This window comes from Spinacia oleracea, chromosome 5 (assembly GCF_020520425.1).
Source record: "Spinacia oleracea cultivar Varoflay chromosome 5, BTI_SOV_V1, whole genome shotgun sequence".
Taxonomy (NCBI): domain Eukaryota; kingdom Viridiplantae; phylum Streptophyta; class Magnoliopsida; order Caryophyllales; family Amaranthaceae; genus Spinacia; species Spinacia oleracea.
The window spans coordinates 7,990,289-8,010,620 of NC_079491.1; the positions used below are offsets into that span (position 1 = coordinate 7,990,289).

A 20,332-nucleotide genomic window follows, 5' to 3' on the forward strand; every position below is an offset into this window, starting at 1 on the left:
CATCCATCCACTCCAAGGAGCTTTTACTCCCGAAAGACTAATACAAGACAATATTCTTCTAGCACATGAAGTTTTCCACTCCTTTAAAAATAAACGGGGAAAAGTGGATGGATTGCGATTAAATTAGATATGGAAAATTAAGGCTTATGATCGTTTAGAATGGAGTTATGTCCTAGAAACATTGTCAAAACTAGGCTTCCATGAAATATGGATAAATTGGATAAGAGAATGCATTACCTCAGTCTCTTTTTCTGTACTAGTAAATGGCACCCCAACAGACCAATTGTTTCCATCTCGAGGTATTAGGCAAGGCGATCCATTATCGCCATACCTTTTTATCCTGTGCAGAGCTCCTTGCTAGAAATTTAAGTTACCATAGTATTAATGGTCACAAGCTTATAGGTGTAACGGGTTGCTACTTTCTAGCTCTTAGCTTGACTACCTCTACCGAGAAGCTCTCTCTCGCTTCAGGTTTGCACAGGATTTATCGTTACTCATGTCAGCATTCTCACTTCTGATATCTCCAGGTGTTGTCACCAAAAACCTTCCCCGGAGGTTTAGTGAGCACCATGCCGAATTTCTCTACCATTTTCTTCTGGAGTCAAGCCAGCAAAGAAAAGACTTATTATAGGTCGATCCGGCCGTGGACTTCAATCCTGTTAGGAGTTCGGCCCGCGTGGAGCCGAGGGGCCGTCGGCACCAATCCGTTGCCCGGGCCGCTCCATAAAAAAGCTAGCCCATCTATGACATTTCTGCGACCCCCTTCAAAAAAAAGGAAATGCGGGCAGGGTAGAGCTCCGCGGAGGGTTCGAAATGTTAAGTCAGCAACACTTCCAAATGCCACTTCTTCCCGTCGCACCCGTCTTCAGGAGAATTTTGAAAACAAATTCAAAACATTTTTTTTTATGGAGAATCAGACCCGATCTTCGGATTGTCGAGAACAGAGACTAAAATCTCGCACCTTAAACAGTGTTTTCGTCCCAAATACTTGCACCAGGTTTTTTTAGAAAAGCTTGTTCATAACAGCATCCCGTCAGCCAGACTGCTGAGCAAGGCCCGCGCCCATCTTTGTTTGAGGGAAATCCTCTCCGCGTTCCGGCTGATGCCGCACCGAGAGGTGGAACTCTTTGTGCCATTGATTTATGTGAGTCAAGTACAGAGAACAAAAGGATTGTCAATGAGCATCCTGCTGGGTGGAGGAACGCCGATCTTTATATTCTGCTTCCGCTACCTGTCTGATGAGGTATTACAGAGGCTCGTTCAACAGGCAGTCTCGCGATCGGGCATGAGTGTCCGGAAGTTGTAACGCCAGGTCATTCGCGAATGAAAATTCCTTTTCTTACGTTTGCGGATGATACCATGATTTTTGCCAAAGCATCCTCCCAGAGCTGCACCATTATCAAGAATATCCTTGATAAATACTTCAAGATGTCTGGTCAGCTTGTGAATTTCAATAAATCGGCCTTTCAATGTACCAAAAATGTTAGTCAAATTGAAAGAGATGACTTCAAGAGAATACTTCAAATGGAAGAATCTAGCTCTCTGGGAAATTACCTAGGATGTCCTATTATAGACAGTAGAGTCACCAATGAAACTTTTTCAAGTATTCTCACTTCAACCCAAAACCAATTAACAAAGTGAAAGGCAAATTCACTATCACAAGCAGGTAGAACAGTTCTTATCCAATCCAATTTAGCCTCCAAAGCTAATTACCAAATGCAGAGCTTCACACTTCCTAGTACCCTAAACTCAAAGCTAGACAAAGTATATAGACAATTTTTCTGGAACAGGGATACTTTTTCTAAAGCACCAAATTTAATAAGTTGGGATAGGATTTGTAAGCCAAAATGTTTAGGGGGTTTAGGCTTTAGAAAGGCAGAAGTAAATAATACAGCTATGCAGTTAAAACTTCTTTGGAGAATCATCACTTATCCTTCAAACTTCTGGGTTCAACTTGTCTAAAGGAAATACCTAAAGAATATATCTTTATTTGATTATGCCCCCTCCTCAAATTGTTCCTGGCAGTGGCGTAATTTGACGAAGTTAAAGCCTCTCTTCCTAAAAGGAATTCGTTGGCAAGTGGGGAATGGGAAGGATATTGATTTTTGGAAGGATAATTGGGCCTTCCCTTCCCCTATAGCTGACCAGGTCATCATTCCCACCACTTTTCATAATCTTAAGGTGGCAGATTTCATTTCCTTGGATAATCAATGGGATATTGATAAACTTAAACACATCATGCCTCTTCATTTGGTTTCCAAAATTGAGTCCATTCCGATTCCTAGAAATAATATTCCTGACAAATTATTTAGGGGGCCTGACCCTAGTGACAGTTTTTCCACAAAATCTGCTGCTTGTCTTGTCCAAGGCCTATCTCTAGCTCCCGAAAATAAAGTGTGTTTTAGTTGGATTTGGAAACTCAATGTTGTTCCAAAAGTAAAGAATTTCTTATGGAAAATCTGTAATGATGCTCTCCCCTCCAAAGAAAGATTATTTCGTAGTCATGTAGCAGTACCTCTCCAATGTCAATTTTGTTCACATTACACAGAGGATAGCTCCCACCTCTTTCTCTATTGCCCTTATGGTGTTGATCTTTTTGTTAAACTCCATCTCAATCAAGGTTGGGCTACCCCCCTGTTAGTCCCAATGCCTCATTGCTAGAAAACCTGCTACGTTTCAAGACTTCTTTAGGTTGGGAGGGAACATCAAGGATTGCTACTACTTGGTGGCATATTTGGTTTGCTAGGAATGCTTTAGTTTTTCGTAATGAGTGCATTTCTATCACTGATAATTACAATCTTATTTGTAATCATTTTAGAACTCTCTCTAGTATGGAAGATCAAAATAGTGCCACAGAGCATCAAGGTCAGAAAAGACATAATATAATCAAAGAAGTGGCGTGGTCTTGTCCACCTCCAGGTTTCTTGAAACTGAATTTCGATGGTGCTAAAAGAGGATCTACTTCCACAAGTTTGGGTTATGTGATTCGAAATGAGAAAGGTGATCTCATCCTTGCGGGAGCAAAGGTGTTGCATCCAGAAGGCTCTATCCTATTTGCAGAAGCTTGTGCACTCAGAGAAGGCATCAAAAGTGCAATGGCGTTGGACTGCAAAAATTTGATCATTGAGGGAGATAATTTGGTGGTGATCAATTCCATGAATCGTGTGTGGCAGGTCCCGTGGGAAATTAATGGCCTCATTGGAGACTCTCTGGCGGACTTATCCAACACCGATAATTTTGTGATCAACCATTGCTATCGGGAGGCTAATCAAGCGGCTGATTTTATGGCGGCAAAAGGAAGCTCTTGTATTTCTATGTCGCTTTGGTTTTCGTCTTTTGATCCTTCCCTTTCCCTTATCATCCGCAAGAATGCTTTAGGTTATCCCTTTCAAAGGGACTAATTAACCTGGTTTTCCTTTCCTTATCAAAAAAAAATCAATTTATTCTAGTTGGACCAATGAAAAGGGGTGGGGCACAATTACGGGACATAGAATTTAAACTGAATGGAGAAAGGATAATTATTTCACTTAACAATGTGTTAAGTTACAAATAACTGGCTCACTCTCAAAAATGGTAAAATAACCAACTTATGGGGAGTACAATAAATTTATCAAATACACTTCTCAATTGTGATGACTGATTTGCTTGTGTAAACAGAATTCTTGCAGACTATTGTCTAAATAGGTGAAGAAATATACATCAGGTAAAACAACTGCAACTGGAAATCTGAGCTTCAAACTTCAGCATATGATTTAAGATCGTCAGACATTGCAGAAGGTATGCAGTGTGTAGCCAGGATATCTGCAGTAGCAGCTTTAGCAGTCTCCGTCCGAAGAATGACTGTCTGTCATAAGAAACACAGTGATCAATCGTAAACTGCTTTCGCATGTATTCATGCTAATATCTAAGATTGCATATGTGATGCTATGGATAAGCTTAAAAGAGGAGTGAAATGAGTACCTTGTTGAATTCTAGATCGAACTTCAAAAATTCATCGTTGCAGGACTCCACCATACTTGCCAAGCTTTTTAAGTTCTTCACGGGGTTACCATTGACAGCAAGAACCTGACATGAAAGCAGCAAAATGAAAACGGTCACGTACATCACCCATAAGTGGTAGAGCAAAGAACAGGTATGAAAGGTACTTCTTAAGTTCTAAGGGAAAGCCAATAGATACCTGAGCGTTAGCAAGATCTTCATATCCGATGTTGATGTCAGCTACAAGAACCTATAAATAAGGAGACAAAAATAAGAAATACATAAGCAATCACAACTCCACAATAATTTGCCATGTGCTAAATGTTGCAACAATAGTGAGAAAAAGACAATCTCAATTTAGGCCAATTGATTGTGAGATGACAAGTCATAAGTTGAAAATGACTGTAAATCAATCACAACTTCCTCAAATTTGTGTTCCTCAATTTCTCTAGCTTGACTCACTTGCACGTCGTATGATTTCAACTTACAATTCATACACAGTATCTTCATTTAAATAAGTTTACGTATAATACATTAAGAAATTAATGATAGGTATAGCAGATAACTTGTTACAACGCATTCTTAGAAACAGAAACACCTCTCCACTTCTAAAATAAACAAAAATATCCATTCTAAATAAAACCAATGCTAAATTTGAGATGAACTTTTAAAATGTTTGTAATAGACTGAACAAGTTAAACCTGGGTATTAAGATGGCACCAATAACTTGGTGGACAACATGTGCACTTGTGCAGGGGCTAATGTCTCAAAAAGCCCGACTGCCTTGGCCAGTGTGTTGGCCAGCACCATGTATGCCCTCTCCGACGACTCTTATCTATCAGTAGCCACCTGCTACCCAAACCTGATCCACTACATAGCTAACCAACTCTGTTTTTTTTTTCAAATCCTAAATATCTTTTAAGTTCGTCTCCCACATAAAAGGAGGGACCAAATAAAAATAAACTTGGACTCCTCTAGAGAAGACCACCCCTATCTAAGAATCTGCATACAGCATCAATTCTGCAATTGGAGTTCGAGGAGCAATCAGGGATACTCAAAACTGTGACACGAGATACAATTCCCATTTTAAGAAATCATCAGCCGCAAATGGTGGATGAACAATTGCACTAGAGGCTCCATTATTGTATTAGCTCATGCACCCTCATCTAATTTCAATGTCATGCTCAAAATTCATTATCATCTAATTTCAATAAACTTCAAAGATTCAAACTCGTGACTACCAGATCACTCTAACGCTACTACGTATAATATCCTAGCCTAAGTGCCTAACAACTCTTCAACATCACAAGTGCAACATCAAGGGCAATACAATGATTTTTATGTCATTTTTACAAGTTTACAAATTACAACCACCACCATAAACCACAGCAAAACTACAAAATACATTAAACACCAACCATATAACCATGTTAGAAAAAAAATTATGGTTTGGCATGCGATGCCACAAATAAGATAGTTTTCAAAATTTTAATGTAAACCGAATTTCATAAAACTAGCTAGTCGTGACAACTTGAAAATTCTAAAAAGCTTCTTCTATGCAAGTATATATATATATATATATATATATATATATATATATATATATATATATATATATATACACTCATGTGTTAATTGTTTAATTTTCTTCAGGGTGGTGTCGAGGAGGAAGATACTGAACCTGAGATATAACAAGAAGCTCTTCATCTTTTGATTGTGCCATTGAATGCTCAAGCTTGTGCAAAATCTCAACAGGAATATCAGAAGGGTCTGGATACTGCCATTAGTTCATACAGAAAAAAAAAATTTGTAAAATCAGAGCTGGAAATTGGCTGCATCTTAAAGCTTAAAAGTTGCATAAACACTCTTGAGATAGAAATTGAACAGGTGATAATCTTCAGAAAACTAAAGTAACTTCTTAATTAGCACTGCAGCAGCTGCTTTTCGTGAGACAATGAAATCAAATACAAAGTCTGGACACTGGATACCTAGAGCCAATATAGATGAGCAAGTTGGAGGTGAATTATGGGTCGCATCATATCAGTTCCGAATTTCAAATGTCAGCTTAGTTTTAGGTCAACAGCAAAAATCTTGAGAATCCAATGAGCATAAAACATCAAATGTCAATCCAGATTCAACAGCAACTAATGTGTTCTGAAGAAATCCAGTTTTGTTAAGCAATTATCAAATGTATCAACCATCAAGGCATCAACTAGTCACTTGATTATTTGAGACTACCTGAACCAATTGCATGTTAATCTATTAACACATACTGCCTGACAAAGGTAAGGGTTCCAAAACAACAAGATGAAAGAATATAACGACTACCTATGAATCTATGATGTAAACCCTTTGTTCCACATTCGGGGAAATTGGATACCACATCCAAATAAAGTCCCAGTCCCTGACTCCCATACCTCCAGCCCCAACCCTCCTTAAACATGGTTCAAGAACAGGTACAGGTATTACTGGGTAGTAAGGGTTAATTTGAGGGTAAATCTTCCTTTCAGAGGTGAGAAATGCTGGGAGATTCCATCAAAATAAAAGTTACAGCAGCGAACACACAGATATACAGGTACAGCGGGTTGTGATTATATATGCACAGAGTAACATACATACACATAGAGAAAGAGAGGGGGGGGGGGGGGGGGGGGGGAGAGAACAGAATGAGACCTCTGATTGGAGATAAGGGAATGAGACGACAGTAAAAACTAATCCTGCGAGTATGTAATATGACGGAGGTCCATCCTCAGTACACGCAGGAATGATCTTCTTGTGAGTATCAAGTTTGATGTTGAATTTGTGCATCACTGAATCCCGGAGTACCTTAATTTCGGCATTATCTCCAGTATACTTCTGGGATAAAAGGTAACTAAAACCTATACGCTCTCCATGCCTGAAAGGAACTATGAAAAGATAGACACAGCATTAGTTGTGGTTGCAATACTGCATAAACCACTCACTATTTTAAAGATAACTTTCAACTTAAGTTGATTTGATGTCAACAACAAAAATATAGTTGGTTCAACCTATCCAATCAATCTTTTCAATGCATAAAATGGAATTTATTCCTTTCAGCAAAGTAGTCTTCGCAAGTTACACCAAGATAACAATCTCAAAATGTCAGCAAGAGATTAAAGAAGCAGGCAAAAGGCAGAAAACATTTTGCTAAAGAAATATTTGTTCCTGACTTTGAAATTGCATGTCGGAACTCTAAGAGGCATGACAGTGAAGCCATACGGAATCTTGGAACCCAGCATAAGGCATGTGCCTAGAAGAAAGGAGGTACACATTTGCACTAAAAAAGATCCAAACCTCAAACATATAAGTTATAAAATACTTATGAACTAGTTTGTATGGGTACAACCATACAACCAACTGTTGAACTTCAACTTCCATGGAAAACGGAAAACAGAAAAGCTGTGTTATGTTACCTCCATGAACCTTTAGTTGCCTTAAGTAATTTTATTTCATTCCCATGAATTTAGAAAGTTGCTTATTTAAGGGGGGTTACATGAGTAAAACTTAAAGGCCACCAAACAGTAAAAATAATTCAAACAGGATTGCCATCATCAGACAAGAATTGATTGGAAAAATGGTTTTACGCTTCCCGGGACCGATAATATCTTAGCACATGTGAAACTGGACACAGTACTACTTACAGTAGGTCACTGGCTTTTGTTGGTTTATTTGCTATTTACCCAGATTACCCAAGGGGAACAATTGCAACTGAAGTGAACAGTCTAAGAAATGTAACTTATCCACCTTAACAATGACATCCATATTTTGTATCTCCTTTAAAACTGACCTAAAAAAAATTAACACGTATTTTGTCGCTATATAATTTGTATGGTTGACGTCTCCTTTGTTCTAAACAAACGATTAAGCAGGGATCTCAAACTTCAAATATTTTAGGAGAGGACTGTATGTTAATAAATCTCAATAGAACCTCAACAGGAAAGCAATTTCATATAAATAAGGTACAAAATGCAACTATCATCAAAGCCATAATGCCATGTACTAAAGGACATCTTGAGGCGTGAGCTTTGAAGTATATAACCAGCATGTGAGTTGGATGAATCTAGGGAAGTGCGGAAAAGCAAAGGACTGAATAAATGCTGTAAGAGCATTTGAGCATCAATTTTACATTTACTCTTCCTATCACCTAGGTGGCTGTGTTAGTATATGTTACCAGTATACAGACACTTAGGCTTAGGCAGCTTCAAGTTAAAACAGGTATGTTCCAGAAAATGGCAAAGCCCAACAACTTGACATTGAAGTGTGTGTGCATTAAACAAGGTGAGCAACTGAGCATATAAACCAAAAATGTATGCAGTAGTACAGACTACAGAAAACATAAACCTAGAAAGGGTCAAGGGAGAGCAGAACAATTTTAGAACGTAATTACCTGTTCCATCATTTCCAATACCAACCCCATCAAAGCTCAGGATAACATCTGATGACTCCAAAACCTCAGATTCGGGAGCAGTAGCTTCAACTCGTGTGACAAGTATTCCCTTTTGATCAGATTTCATACCCATTGCTATGCGTAAGTCCGGATTCTCCATCTTTTGCCACTCAAACCCAAGAATTGGGAACCCTGAGAAGAATACATATTTTGCATTAGATGAAACACATTTTGAATTAGACACCAGAATAAACAAAAACGAAGTTACTTAAACAGTTTCCAAGTGTATCTTAAAAGAACATCACAGCAAAATAAGAAATATAACAGCCAAACTTGTCAGTTGAACTATACCAGTATATGATCCATTCCTCTCAAAATCTTGAATAAAGTGTATGATGACAGGTGTAGGAATAACATAACCAATATTTTGGGCATCTTCCTGTTTCATTGACTGAAATGCAATGCCTACGCAATTGCCTTTGTCGTTGAAGGCTGGACCACCAGAATTTCCGGAGTTTATGGCAGCATCCACCTACAACAGCCGCATTGAAATAAAAATCAGAAAGTGAATGCAAGGCCAAAGTTAACCACGAAAACAAGAATCCTGTATGCATAACCTGCAAGCCTAATAGCTCAGACCACCCATGAACGTAAGAGAGGATCTCCCTGCGTGAGACAACTCCACTGGTGACAGAGATAGTATCTCCTCCTATTGGGTAACCCACAACAGTTACAGCATCCTGAAGAGCAGGCAATTCACCAAACTCCACTGGTGAAACACCTTCCCAGAATTCATCATCTTTGACGGTCAGCAAAGCTGCAAAACCACATGCATAAATTTTATCCAGAAACTTATGAGACCCAAACCCATTATCCACACTTGAAAATTTAAAAACCTGTGAAGGAATTGGACTTATAGCAGTCAGCAAGTTCAGCCAATAACAACAAGAAATAATAGTCATTCGTAAACAATCTCTCTAACAATTTGCAGGATAGTGCATACATGATACAGTAACCAACAGTAACACATCCGACCTGCCAAAGCCGGCCTATAAAAGAATCCATCTAAATTATTGTAGTATATCTCAATAGTATTTATTTTTCCTTCAACCCATTGCGTACAAAAAAAAACTTTCATACCAAACAAAGATTCAAAAAAATAAAGCTCCTAACAAAGGTATCAATTAGTTTAAACAAAAATAAATCAATAAAGCTCGTAACTTCATACCAATATCGCATTCAGTCCCAACAGCAAGTACAGTGGCCAAGTACTTAGTATCAGAACCCCGCTTCTTGAGCTTAACCTGAGTGTAGTGTACCACTGAATGAGCATTTGTCAAAATTCTCCTCCCTGAAATGACAAATCCACTACTTGAGGAACTATCTTGCTTCTGCCTCTGCCACGGAAGAGAATAATTGGGCATTGAATGAACACAAAACACCTTCACCACGGCATCCATCAATGGCACAACACGTGCGGAAACCTCCCCCAGTTTGTGGCCACCGTTGCCATTTGTCTCCATAGATGACGGGGTCTTGTCCAGATTGTTGTCGTAGACGCTTGGCATTAGACAATACAGAAACTAATGTCACCAGGATCGAATACAGCTTCGCCGAAGGAGCGTAAGGCGTCTAGGATTTCGAAAAGCAATATACTGGATTTTTGAATTCTGATGATTGCCACCAATTTCTGGGCATTTATATACTGAAATTGTAGCAAAATGGGTTGGTGAAATTCGACTGATATGTGTCTTAGTCTGTCCATATTAATAAATAAGTGTATGAACATCTCATAAAATTATCAATTTATCATACAACTCCAAACTTTATGAACAAGTTCGTACTTACCTTCCTGATCACGAAACTCAACCAACCCATTAAACCAACTCTTTCCTTCATACGAAGTAATATCTTGACTAGAATTTCAGAGCTCCTTAAAATTTTAATGGAATATTAAATGAATTGGGAAAAAATTAACAAATAATGATATGATATACGGAGTACTAAGGGTGCATATAAAGACTATAAGTGGAAATATTAAGGTAAATCAAACATTAATTATCATACATGCCAATTAAGCAAATGTATTAATTTTTTAATCCCACTCACTCAATCAAACAAATTAGGTTTCTTCATACAAAACAACAAGTGGAGAAGAAACAACCCCCAATTTTTAATCCCGCCGCCTCAATTAGACAAATTAGGGTTCTTGCATACGAAACAACACCGAAAGTGGACAAAATTGATCACATTTTGGAGTCGAATTACAACTTAACTATTCATGCAAATAAGAACTAAAGCAGAATGGTGATTAAAAGGATTAAGGAAGAAGTACCAGTGTCTTGGACAAGAGAGAAGAGCAGAGAAGCTTCATCTTTGCTAAGTTTGAAAATCAATGGCGGCACGACCTCCAATTCAAGCAGACTCTTGCATAATCAGCATGCCAGCGTAGTAGCAATGGCAAATCGTCTCCAAAGTTGCAAAGATTAGTTCCCGTGTTACTGAGGCCATTGACCAAATTACCCTACATTGGTTTGACATTTTCAAAAATTTACCAAGTTAGACCAAAGCGGAAACGAACGGATACAAACATATTTAAATTAGGATATGTTATTAACATGATACTAGTAATACGTGAAATAATGAGTAAGTAAAAAGTTTAATTTTGTGAAATAATGAGTAAGTAAAAAGTTTAATTTTGTGAGAGTGATTGATAGCTCAGTTGGTTAGAGCTTCCATCCCTATTCTAGGTGATTCTGGGATCGATTCTCATCCTACAAAGAATAGAAAAAGTTTTTTTTTTAAAAAGAAATGGTGCTTTCTTAACGAAATGATACTTTTTTTATTTAGAAATTATACTTTTTAAAATGAAATAGTACTCTTTTTTTTAAAAAGAAATGGTCTTTTTAAAACGAAATGGTATTGTCCCTAGTCCCTACCCCTATTATGTGTGAGAAAAGACCTCACAGTCTGCCGCATCGCCGGCCTCGTGAAGTAAATAATGTAATACGTAATGACGTTGTTTGGCAATGGGCTTTTGATTGGCTTTTAGCTCTTTAATTTGATCAAAAAGCTAAAGAAATTATACATTTAGTAAATGGCTTTTCTAACCGGCTGATTAATCCAAAATGAAAATGTTATTTGGAGTAGCTTTAGCTATTGATTTTTTCTTCAATCAAACATGTTTTTTAAACAAATAAAAGTCAAATAACCGATTAATATAAACAACCTATCAAACTAGCCAAGTGAACCAACCATCTACCACTTTCCAAGCAACGTTAAAAGCAAAAAAAAAAACTTCTTACTCCCTCTAACAAACTTCTTGCTTTTTTAAGGTGTTTTTTAGCTGTTTCATTTTGATTGTATGTGTTAGCCAATGCTAACTTTGGCCATTAATTTAGCTAATATTTTACTATTAATTCTTTCTATAGAAATTGGTATTTTGAAATTATGTATTGAAACCAAAAAGATTCAATATGAATACTCCGTATGTTTTTTCTTACAACCTCTCTTTTAAGAAAACATCATAAACCTGCAATGTTACTATATTTGGTAATATTTTTAATACCAAATACAATTTCTACATTTAGATCACTTCCTCCCCTCCCCCCCCCCCCCCCTCTCACAACCTCAACCCTTGTTTTCTTCTATTGTTGACTACAACCACAATTCCACAACCAGGTCACAACCATAACCTCCAAAGTCCAGACTCATCCCACTCATATGAATTTTCGAGACCGATTAGGTGATATGGTACAAAGTACTTTGCATTCTAAAGTTGTCAATAAAATTGCACTTTGTCACATAACTTCAACAACAAAATGGGAAACTTCACAAAAACTCTTGAGTATATCTTCATTATCGTTTTCTCGAACTTTTCATTCAAATTAGTATATTGGTGCCTAAATTTCGCATAATCAAACAGTATACGTACTCTTTCAGCATTCACAACAATAATGTAATAGTTGGTCGAACTTTTCTCTTACACTGAGTTGATGACCATAGTAGTAGTTGATAACTAAATAACTACCCATACTACTTTTTGCAATTATGCAAATTAATTATTACTAGCAAAACGTAAATAAAGAATCATTAGCTTAATGATGACCTAGGCTGGATCATTTACTTTCCATACATTGCTTTTTGTTTTCCTAAAACATGAACTCAACCCCACTAAAACCTAGGCCTTTGATCATATTGGTTGCTTACTCTTTACTTATTCCACCACATCCCCTTTTACAAACTATATATTCTACAAATAAATAAATGAATGATTCACCTTGATTGAAATATATGTTCCTTTAATTATTAGGACATACCTTTGAGCCGAGGATACCATTTAGTCATTTACAAAAGTGTCAAAGTGGGCACGCATGTCTTTCAAAGTTTAAATTAGTGTCCCTTGTTTACCTAATAAATATCAAGTTATCAACACATCATTTGAGCATCCTATCCTATCCTACATTTCTTAGGGACCTCTAAGTGTGTGTCCTTCTTCTTTACAATGTTATGTTAGAACACATACTTATTTTTCTTTTGTCATTGTGGTGTGTTGGATTTCCATTATAGGATATGCTATATTGCTATTAGCTAGACTGTGATTGCGTATTTTACACATTTTTTTTTAATCTGGGTCGATCAATATGTAAAGAGATGCTTCTCACCCGATATATGACAAACTATATGTTAGTGTATATGGTCGGCATAATTAAAGAAAATTTTGTTGTAAATAAACATGTGCTATCATATAATAAGACGAGTTGGTAGTTGTAAGAAACTTTACAAGCTAATTTTGTAGGATTTTTACTCGAATATTTGAAAGTTAATTTTCGATCAATACTATTTGTCCCGTTACTTTGAAATTAGTGGTACACTGACTTATCATTTTCCTCTCATAGTTATTATGAGATACGTCCAATAATAATCTTTCAAGATATTGTTTCGCGAAATACTAAATTACTACTCCATATTTGATGTATGGTTTTTCCAAAAGTTTTATTTTACTACTTCAACATTTATTGTGTTGATCATCTACCTTGACTAAACCTCTAGACAATTAATTAATTTGTACTACTAGCTAACAAGTAACAACTATGTACTTACTACCAATAATCTACGTACTCATTAACAACCACTAGCTTACATATGATTTTGCCAAACAAGCCTTAACTCCAAGAAAATATAATAAAATGAATAGATCAATTAGTACAAATTAAACAATTAGTGCAATTTTGAGGTCCTTGTTCGTAGCATTAGAACTTTAAGACTTTAGTAACCTTAGCATTAAAGCTCCCATCCAACTAAATCAATACAACAAAAGCCAAACCTACACGCATAATATTTTCTAAAATTGCACCAAATATAAATCTGAATTGAACTGTACTATGCACGAACAAATTAAAAATTTCCATACTCGAATGACTATACACGAACAAAAAATTTCGATACTCGAATATGATTATACCCGATCGAAACGAATGAATGTGACTTCTAACGTATTCTCAATCTTTTTTTCAGGGAAAATGCATTCTCAATCTAAACGACCTGTTTGTCACCTCTAATTTACCATTTTACGTCTCTCTATTCAACGAAAAGAAAGGGAAAGACAAGAAAACATTTTGGTATATACTCGAACCAAATTCTCTTTAATTTCAGTTATGACTCGTACTCAATCCAAACGACCCATTTACCACCTCTTATTTACCTTTTTACAAGTCTCTACCCAACCAAATAAAAAAGAGAAAAAACAATTAAACAATTTGGACCACCGTCCTGAGTGGCATTCACGGATGAACCGTCCTCCTTCCTTGGCGGTTCCGAATGCAAACCACCGCAGCAACCCAACCCCATTTCAATAAATACACTCCCCCTCCCCCATTTCTCTCTTTCTCTCTCTTCAACAAAATAAACGTAAAATAAAATAAAAATTACCCAGAAAAAAGGCAGCTTCCTTGTTCACACTTCTCAGTATATACAGCCAAACAACTAAAGCTTTAATATTCGGATGCAAATTGCAAAAACAAAGAAATCATCTTTATTTAATTTGGGTGTTTTATTTGGTTTTCTGGGTGAGCAGGTGAGCTAGTCTTAAATATCGACACTGCAAACTGTCAAAACATAAATAATAATATTATCAAACCACAAATTAAACAGCTATCACAAACCCCAGCAGTTAGGATGAGTGTGAGTGTTTTTGTTGGGATGAAAAGAGTGAGATTCTTGTGAACTTTCACCTCTCATTCAATTATTATCCCCAATTTATTTATACTTTTATACTCACTTTATTAAAAAAATTAATTATCAAAATCACTGCTAAATATCTAGCAACTTTTTGTTCGATTGGAAGATCTTTTTCTGGTTTATTTGTGTAGAATTATTCTGGGTTTTCATTCTGAGTACTGGAAATGGCTTTAAATGCTTCAAAGTTCATCAAATGTGTCACAGTTGGAGATGGAGCTGTTGGCAAAACTTGTATGTTGATTTGCTACACTAGTAACAAATTCCCCACTGTAAGTTTCCAATTTCCCTATCTGGGTTCTTCAATTTCTGAGTTCTATTGTTGATTTTTTGTAGTATTTTTTTTAATTAATTCAGTATGCCTTTTCTGGGTATTGCAGCTTTTTTTTTTAATTTGTGTTGCTGCCTTTACCTTGGTTTCTTAACCTAAAAGTTTCCATAATTGTTTATGTCAGAAGTAATCTTTTGTCTTTCTGAATTTTCTGTCGATTATACACCCTACCTAGCTCTCGAAATGAGTAAAAAATAGCTTTAGGTGCATCTATGCCGGGTGTTTAATGGACAAATTTTAGTCTTTCTTTGAGAGTTTTTCCATTTCCTGCTATATTGGCTTTGTAGGTATTTTCTTTGGAAAATAAATAAATTAGAAGTGAATTTATTGAATTGTTTTTATGTAATCAGGATTACATCCCAACAGTTTTTGACAATTTTAGCGCGAATGTGGTTGTGGAAAGTATCACTGTCAACTTAGGACTCTGGGACACTGCTGGTGAGTTTGTGTTTAGTCCACTGATTTTTTGTTTAAATACTGGTGCTGCTGTAAGTTTCTTCAGGACACATAAACATAGAAATGTGATGTAGTAATATCACGATTAGCTGGGCTATAAGAACTCTCATTTTGATGTTTCCTGGTTGAACAGGACAAGAGGATTACAACAGATTAAGGCCACTAAGCTACCGAGGGGCTGATGTCTTCGTCTTGGCTTTCTCATTAGTCAGTCGTGCGAGCTACGAGAATGTGCAAAAGAAGGTACATTTTTTACCAAAAGAATGAATTTAATTGGTTAAAATAATCCTTGGACACAAATTTTGATAGAATATTAAGGCATTTATGTGATAATATAAAAGGAAATGTAATGAACAAAATGGACCCGAAATGAAATACGTAAAGAACAAAAGGGACGGAGGGAGTACATTTTTTTACCAGAGACGTTGTAGTTTGAAGGCTAGTTATACCTTATACAGAGTAGTATGTGGTGACATTGTGCATTTGGTTAGACATTGTGCATCTGTGCTGTATGTATTTTCCTGGGTTATGCAGATACTAACAGTTTGACACCCAATTTCTTGTTCAGTGGGTCCCAGAACTTCAGCATTATGCTCCTGGAATACCAGTAGTGTTGGTTGGTACCAAGTTAGGTAAGCTCTATATTTCATGGTGATATTTTTATTTTTACCAATTCTGCTCGGTGGTGCCATAGATCTTTAGCTTGACAAATCTGACAGGTGAACGAGCCTTCATTTGACCAGTTGCTGTTTTTTTTGGTTTGTTATCATCTTGTAACTTTTGGCATTGCCAGAATACTGGGTTGTTGTAAATCAGTGAGAGTAGTAGATGTTCTTAATACTACATAAAGGGCTTTTAATCTAGATGCTCATTTCTCAAAAGTCTATTTACATTTTGAGATGTGTTTCTACTTAGGTACCGCCTACCACTAGTGCTGTCTGGGTGGTGTGTATAGTGATTAGTGAAGTACATCTTACTTACATTCTACGTTATTGAACTTATTGTATCTTAAATCGTTCCCTGCTAGTTTCTGGTTATTTTGTGCAGTGTTTGTGTGTGCTCATGTATTTTTTTGAGGAGTGGAATTGGTTCTTCTTTGCAAACTGTTTAATGCTTGTAATACCATACTCCCTCCATCCCTAATTGTTTACGCCATGCACTAGTAGTGCTTTATTAAGAATTGGTTGTTTAGAATTGAGAAGAGACAAAAATGGTGGGCTAAATGTGTTTTATGTGAGAGTAAAATTGTGGTCCCATGACCTTTTATGTTAATGGGGCAATCTTTTAGAGACGGCCTAAAATGACAAATGGCGCAAACATAAAGGGACAAAGGGAGTACTACTAGTACAAAGTTTGTTGTCGTTAATTCAAGATTCGAATAGCCTGCTGATCAGCTTCACTTTCCCTATCTTTGGGCACCAGAGCTCTGTTTGATCACACTCAGGAAAATTTTAGTGCAGCCGTTGTATAGCTTTACTTGGTGCAACCATTTAGATTTTAACCAACAAAAATACAAAATTGATTTTATAAAGTTCTTTACTTCTTTTATTTAAAACCAACCGCCTCAGAAGTCAGAACCCCTTTAGGAATGTGACGGAGCACCTCTGACTTGGTGCAACTGCCGTATTGGGAAACTTTTGAAGTGATCTGATTATCTGAACATGAAAGAGCTGTCTTCTCCATCTTCGTTGCACAAAATTATTTCAAAAAATGTGAACTGTGTGTCTCCTTTTGCTCCTGGTTTATCATTCTGACTGGACAATTTCCCTGTTGTGCATTCAGATCTTCGAGGTGACAAGCATTACTTGGCTGATCATCCCGGAGTACTTCCAGTTAGCACATTAGAGGTACAATCTCTCGTCACTGGTCTGTAATCTGTATATAATCATTAGAATGAATCATTGAACTGTGTGAATCAAGATCGGCATATCCTGTTTATATAGGGAGAGGAACTCCGTAAGCAGATTGGTGCTTTATACTACATCGAGTGCAGCTCCAAGACTCAACAGGTAATAAAGAATATCTGAACTTGTTCTTTTGGTTATTATTTTCTACTCCCTCCGTTCCTAAATAAGTGACGTATTTCCATAAATAGCGTTCCCTAACAAGTGTCCTATTTCTATTTTTTGAACATACACTTTTCCCACTTTTCCATAAATCATGATTGATTTTTCTTACACATTCTACATTCTTCTCACTTTTCCATCCCCACATCCATTTTTATTTGTACTTTATCAATAAACAATTATGTACTTTATCTTTTCCCCAAAATAAACACTCTCAATCGTTGTTTTTCTTATACACTTCTCATTTATGGAGTACTTTTTAGTTATAACTACTTGCAACTATTTTACAGTTGCATCTTTCTGTTTTTCTTCTATTTGAAGTCAAGTATGAACTGTAAATTTTGCATTATTGGAGAGTTTGGAATATCTTTAGTTCTTTACTCTTTAAGTAATCTAGTATCGAGTAATGGAATCATAAAACACAAGAATTATCTGTGCGATCACCATGGATGGAAATTCCACAATCAGTACATCGAGTGAAATATTGTAACCACAATGACAATAGTATATCCCGAACTAGTATAAATAAGTTATTTGAACTGCCTTTGTTTTTTTGTTCAAAATGAGCATGCAGCATACTCATCATGCATTACCATTTACCATTTACCACTTACCACAAGATATTCTGTTGTCTGACATTCCCATTGAGCAAGGTCATTTCATCAGTGTCACTTTTCTGCTTGTGTTGAAGTGAACCGTCATTTAATTCTTTGTTCATTGTACAATTACAGAATGTAAAAGCAGTATTTGATTCTGCAATCAAAGTAGTCATCAAGCCACCTCAGAAACAAAAGGAGAAGAAAAAGAAGCCAAGACGAGGCTTTACAATGTTAGTGCCCCTCCCTCTATTTTGTATTGTGTCATTGCATAGCTTTATAATCCTTACATGCACTATGATTGAGTCACCCAAAGACTGAAAGCTGCTTCTGGGGCAGTCCACTACTAGGAATACTTAACTTGTAACAAGTTATGTCTTAAAGTCGCTACTGGGATTAACTGAACTGGCGTTCCAATAATCCAATGAAGTTAAATTGTACGTAATACCTAAAAAAAGTGAATGTGCATAATTGATGATGTGTTAATATCAAAACCAGAGGTTTCATATGCAGTAGTAGTGGCCTATTGTAATTGTAACTCAGAGGCACCCCTGCTTGGTAAGTTTGGCTTGGTAAGTTTGGCTGCGTCACTAACTCTTTGTCAGCTTTGCGGTAAAGAAACTGTGGCATTACTTGCAATCCTTGTCAATCTACTCTTATTCAAATAGAATAAAGCCCCAAGACATATTTGATTAGTAGCTATAGGGAATAGTTTAGTTAAGTTCAGATAAATAAGTTCAGTTAAGTTCAGTTCAGGAAAAATAAGAGTTACCCAAACACACTTTATAACTAAATAAGTTTTAATAAGTGATAGGTTCAGTTAAGTTCAGATAAGTCAGAAAAATAAGTAAAAATCAGGTGAAAAGAACGCACCTAGTAGCTATAAGGAATGGTCTCTTTATATCTGTTACACATGAGATTGAATAACATTAAAATTCCTTTCTGCAGGAATCTCTGTTGCCAGAAGAGCTTCCCGTGTCTCAAATGAATTTGTTGCTTGACAAGTACGGCTTTGTCATTCACCAACTGACGCAGATATTCTCACGTTCAGGCTACCAGCCATCGCTGACATCATCACCACTTCCCACGTCACAGGACTTATATCATACACTGTCATTCGATATGTAGATGCTGTCAATAGTAGTCTTCTAGTCACTCAACATGTTACTCATCCCTGTATATGCAGTCTGTGATATTTAGTTCCTCTAATCAATTCGTTTTTGATGATCATAGTTGTTTACTCGAGGAAGCGATACTGATTAGCCGAAATTAAACGAATGATGTTCGAACATTTCTTGCCTGTTTTCTAGTGAAAGATTCTTTACAGTTCTTTAACACTACTGCAATAATAACTCAGTTTGTACTTAATTACTGGATTTCTGATATTATGAAACAACACTTCCTGTGTAAGTGATCTTCACCTTTTGTTTAGATAATACTCTTGATTGTATTAATTAATTTCGATCTTTGAACGAAGATTAGCCTGCAACCTTGTGATTACATGCTTAATTTTTTCAGTAATTGTGATTACATAGCTAGCTAATTGTCAGTCCCAGGTTCAACTACTCAAGGACTACATGGGTTGTGCTTGGTAGTTTGGGTGTCTGCTGAATATGCTTGGAATCTAATCTAATCTAATATATATATATATACGAAGGAGGCATATTTGCTGAAATATTAGAGCGTCACCTAGGATTACTATTGGTTTCGGCCAATAAAAAATAAGATTTCTAATTTATTTTTGAATTAAAAAAATCAAGTGCCACGTAGATATTTAATTAATTAATTAATTACTAATATATACAACTCCATCTAAAATCAAACACTATAATAATTTAAAAAAAAATCTAAAATAAAATTCATCCAAAATCAAACACTAATCTAAAATAAAATAAATAAAATTCATTATCCAATATTAGAGCGCTATGTAGAAAATCTAATGATTTCGGCCAATGATAAATAAGATTTCAAAATTAATTTTGAATTAAAAAAGTCGAGTGCCACGTAGATAATAATTAAACGCCATGTAGATATTTTAATTAATTAATTAATAAGATTACGCATATACAATTTCATCCATAAACAAACACTCTCATAATTTTATTTTATTTAAATCTAAAATAAAATTCAATGCAAAATCAAAAACTAATTTAATCTAATACGAAGTATATAAAATTGGTATATACATAGGAGTTTTATTTAAACATAACAATTTAATAGAATTCGTGCATCGCACGGGCTAAAATCTAGTAATCAACTA

General features: G+C 36.1%; 2 protein-coding genes across 2 annotated transcripts; one reads left to right on the forward strand and one right to left on the reverse strand.

The window, feature by feature from the left end:
* Window positions 1–3,493: 3,493 nt before the first annotated feature.
* On the reverse strand, window positions 3,494–10,957 carry LOC110788126 (protease Do-like 9). The gene is made up of 10 exons (XM_021992771.2): window positions 10,722–10,957; window positions 9,615–10,091; window positions 9,004–9,203; window positions 8,738–8,918; window positions 8,387–8,578; window positions 6,652–6,884; window positions 5,660–5,755; window positions 4,178–4,228; window positions 3,961–4,065; window positions 3,494–3,844 (listed from the first exon to the last, which is right to left on the reverse strand). The coding sequence occupies exons 2-10, from the start codon at window positions 9,952–9,954 to the stop codon at window positions 3,734–3,736; spliced, it is 1,509 nt and encodes a 502-aa protein (XP_021848463.1). The 5' UTR covers window positions 9,955–10,091; window positions 10,722–10,957; the 3' UTR covers window positions 3,494–3,733.
* Window positions 10,958–14,185: 3,228 nt separating this feature from the next.
* LOC110788125 (rac-like GTP-binding protein ARAC8) lies at window positions 14,186–19,548 on the forward strand. Its single transcript, XM_021992770.2, has 8 exons — window positions 14,186–14,895; window positions 15,305–15,392; window positions 15,544–15,653; window positions 15,979–16,042; window positions 17,193–17,257; window positions 17,354–17,419; window positions 18,208–18,305; window positions 19,021–19,548. The coding sequence occupies exons 1-8, from the start codon at window positions 14,791–14,793 to the stop codon at window positions 19,058–19,060; spliced, it is 636 nt and encodes a 211-aa protein (XP_021848462.1). The 5' UTR covers window positions 14,186–14,790; the 3' UTR covers window positions 19,061–19,548.
* Window positions 19,549–20,332: the final 784 nt, after the last annotated feature.